The sequence below is a fragment of the Netta rufina genome (assembly GCF_964035555.1).
Source record: "Netta rufina genome assembly, chromosome: 2".
Lineage (NCBI taxonomy): Eukaryota > Metazoa > Chordata > Aves > Anseriformes > Anatidae > Netta > Netta rufina.
The window spans coordinates 157,124,937-157,128,130 of NC_140124.1; the positions used below are offsets into that span (position 1 = coordinate 157,124,937).

General features: G+C 53.0%; 1 protein-coding gene across 1 annotated transcript; it reads right to left on the minus strand.

Annotated features, from left to right (window-relative positions):
• Positions 1–728: 728 nt before the first annotated feature.
• On the minus strand, positions 729–1,943 carry ARC (activity regulated cytoskeleton associated protein; the record flags this gene model as incomplete). The annotated part of the gene is made up of 1 exon (XM_084282168.1): positions 729–1,943. One exon carries the CDS (start codon positions 1,941–1,943, stop codon positions 729–731), a length of 1,215 nt encoding a protein of 404 aa, XP_084138294.1.
• Between the last annotated feature and the right edge of the window lie 1,251 nt (positions 1,944–3,194).

A 3,194-nucleotide genomic window follows, 5' to 3' on the forward strand; every position in this document is an offset into this window, starting at 1 on the left:
ACTGCAGTGGCCTTGATTGGAGTAAGCAAAAGCTAAGATAAGGAGTAAACCAGCCTCTTGGGAGGAAAAACATTAAAGCAGGTATTGGGTATACTGAAATTAAAAACACTAAACATTGCCCACATTCTTAAGGTTTTCATTTCCTGAAGTCACAGGATTTCCTCTTAATTAAACAAAATAAACAAATAAAAATCTTTTATCCTTTAAAGCGAGACAGAAGAGGAGATTGCCAAGTAAACAGAAGCCCAGCAGTAAATTAGAAATGGGCGAGGGTCAGAAGAAAGATGTCCTCTCAGAACCTCTTTACGAGAGGGAGGGGAGAAGGAGGAGAGATCCAGATGGGTAGGAACCCTCAGCCAATAGCTGCACTCGTCAGAAGTCCTTGAAAGCCGCCAGTGCCAAGCGGCTGCTTCTGAAGTTGGGAATTGTCTCTGGTTTCTTGTCATGGGTCTTATAAAATTGTCCGTCCCCCACAGTGGTGCAAGCAGCATCCCCGGCACCACCGTATGGCGTGGCTCGGGTGAGGTGGGCAACCACATCCTAAGGTTGCCTCTCCCCCTTCGCCTCCCTCCCCCCACGAGCAAAGTTGATTCCTTTGCTATGGGCTGTTGGACTGAGCACACCTCATGTCGCGGCTCAGCCGGAACCTCTCTCCAAGGAGAAGCTTCCTAAATTCGCCCCCTTCTCCCGTTCACATAACCCAGATTGCCATCATCTGTTGGACTAACTCATATGACAGTAGCTGGAGGGCTAGGGGGCTCGGGTTGTGTCCCATTGCTCGGCACGGGGCTGGCGGTGGTTGAGGGAGGCATGCTCTCCACAGAGTCCCCTGATTGAATTTCGGGGGTCCTCTGTGGGCTCGGCTCATCGGAGTGGTCCATGTTGCCTTGGACTTCCTTCCCTCTTTGGATCAGCTGCTCTAAGGTCTTGGGCAAGGGGTAACTCAAGAAGCGCTTCAGTTTGGGCTGGAGGGTGCCTACCACATACTGGATAATCTCCTCCTCATCGGCATCAACATACAGGGTCTGGTACAAGTCTCTCTTGCGCCAGAGGAACTGGTCGAGGGGCTCCCCCTCTTTCTGGGGTAGATCCAGCTCCCTTTTGATAGCATCCCTAGTCAGAGTCCCCTCGCTGTACTGCAGGAACTCCTTCTTGAACTCAACCCAGTTCTTGACGGAGTCCTGCTTGTATTCCCACCACTTTTTAGCTGGGCCGTTCATGTGGTTCTGGATCTGAGACAGCCAGTACTCCTCTGTCCCACCCACCTGCTTTAAGTATTCCTCCAAGTGGCTCAAAAACTCCCGGGGATCCTCAAAGACCTGGGTCTCCACTGGGGAGGCTGGAGCATCCTCTGACACAGAGACCCACTGGTAGGAATCGTGGCCCTGGGGGATGCTGGGCACCTCCCCAGGAGGAGGGGTCAGCGCATACATTTGGCTCATATCAAGGGCATAATCATAAATCTCCCCCTCGCTGGGCCTTATCTCTGGGCCTCCCACCCCAACGGACACAGTCTGCTTGCCATGTTCCCCAGGGCAATATTTGCCCCCCATGGACTCCAGACGGTCTGCCCACTTCTCCAGACGGAAAAAGACCTCCTTCCAAACATTCATCTCTCTCTTGACCCATCTCTCCAGATGGGCAATGGTCTCCTGGCACCTGGCCAGGCAGGCCTTGATGGACTTCTTCCATCTCTGATTATCAGTCGGGACGTGGTCCTCTAAGTTGTTCTCTAACTTCCCCACCGATTTCTGCAAGCCCTTCAGCTCGCGCTCCACCTGCTTGGAGACCTCAGACAGGAGGTGCCGGTGGGTCCTCCTGACGTGCTCCAACATTTCCGCCCTGCATTTCCCTATCTGTAGGATCACATTGGGCTTGTTGGCCACTCCACGGTGCCCCTGGAAGGAGTGGATGCCCGCGTTGGTGACATTATCCAGCTGCATGGCTTCTACTGTACAAGTGTCAAACACAGAAAAAAACTGGGTTGTAAGCCCCGGCACTAGAGCCTGCTCTCAAAACCCCCACTGCAACACTTCCCGAAAGACACACAGAGACTTCTAAACCCCCCTCAAAGGACTTTTCGACACAAACACAACCAAATCAGATATCACCGCAGAGTGAGCTGTTCGGTCCCCGTGGATCTCAGAGAGAGTTGTAGGCAAATTTCTCCCGGTGCCCTGCTGGAAACGCCTGTCTCACGTGCTCAGGGTGTCCCAGAGAGAACCAGGATCTTCCAGGAACAAGGAGAGGAGTTGGCTAAGATGTCCAGCCCCAAACGCGTGCCTGCTACCTGCTCGTCCGGAGCTGAGAATCTCGAACGACGAAGAGTCCCCGCTCGGTTGAAACACACAGCGATGCACACAGAGGCTGGAAGCTGCCGCAAAAGAAAGAAAGAAAAAAAAAAAAGAAATCCTGATGATTTCTTCTCCGGTAAACTTGGCGAGTCAAAAGCGCTTTTACTAGAGATGCAAAGAGCTGCTTCTCTTCCCTGTCTGAACTGCCACTAGTCCAGGCACTTCCATCTACTTATACCCCACACAGCTCAACATGTGGGTGGTGCCCTGCCTCCTCCCGCACTCTCGGCACAGCGTTCATTGGAGGAGAAGCGAGGCCGGTGTCTGTGGCAACCCAGATCTTGGCAGCCTCCCCTCGCTTCCCACCCCCTCGCGTACGCCCCCAGACTCGACGCGAGATGCACTTGAAAGGTGCTGGAGACAGTTGGAGAGATGGATGAGTAATCGCACCTTCCGCCTTTCGGATTGCAGGAAAAACACTTATTCATTCCACAACTATTTACTCAGCAAGGTCATCATTAGCATGCTTCCCCTGGCAGGGCTCGCAGGGGGGAGATGAGGAGGGATTCAGTGTGTCACCCCAAGCCAGACACCCACGGGGCCCCCGCATGCCCTCACATGCACACACACACACACACAGAGCTGCTCACTCCTATTGCACTCACTTGGAAACGGTGGAAATTCAGCAGGGAAAAGAAAAAAAAAAGAGAGAGAGAGAGAGAAAGGAAAAAAAAAAAAAGAGGAGGGGGGAAGGTGAGGGGGAAGCACTCAAAGGAGACACTTCAGGGCAAATTGGGGCACTCTGGACTTTCTAAACCACTGGTGGGTGGGAGTCATCCCCAGTACTTAATTGCAGCAGACCGACCTCTATCTCGGGAATATTCGGTCAGGGAGGGGGAT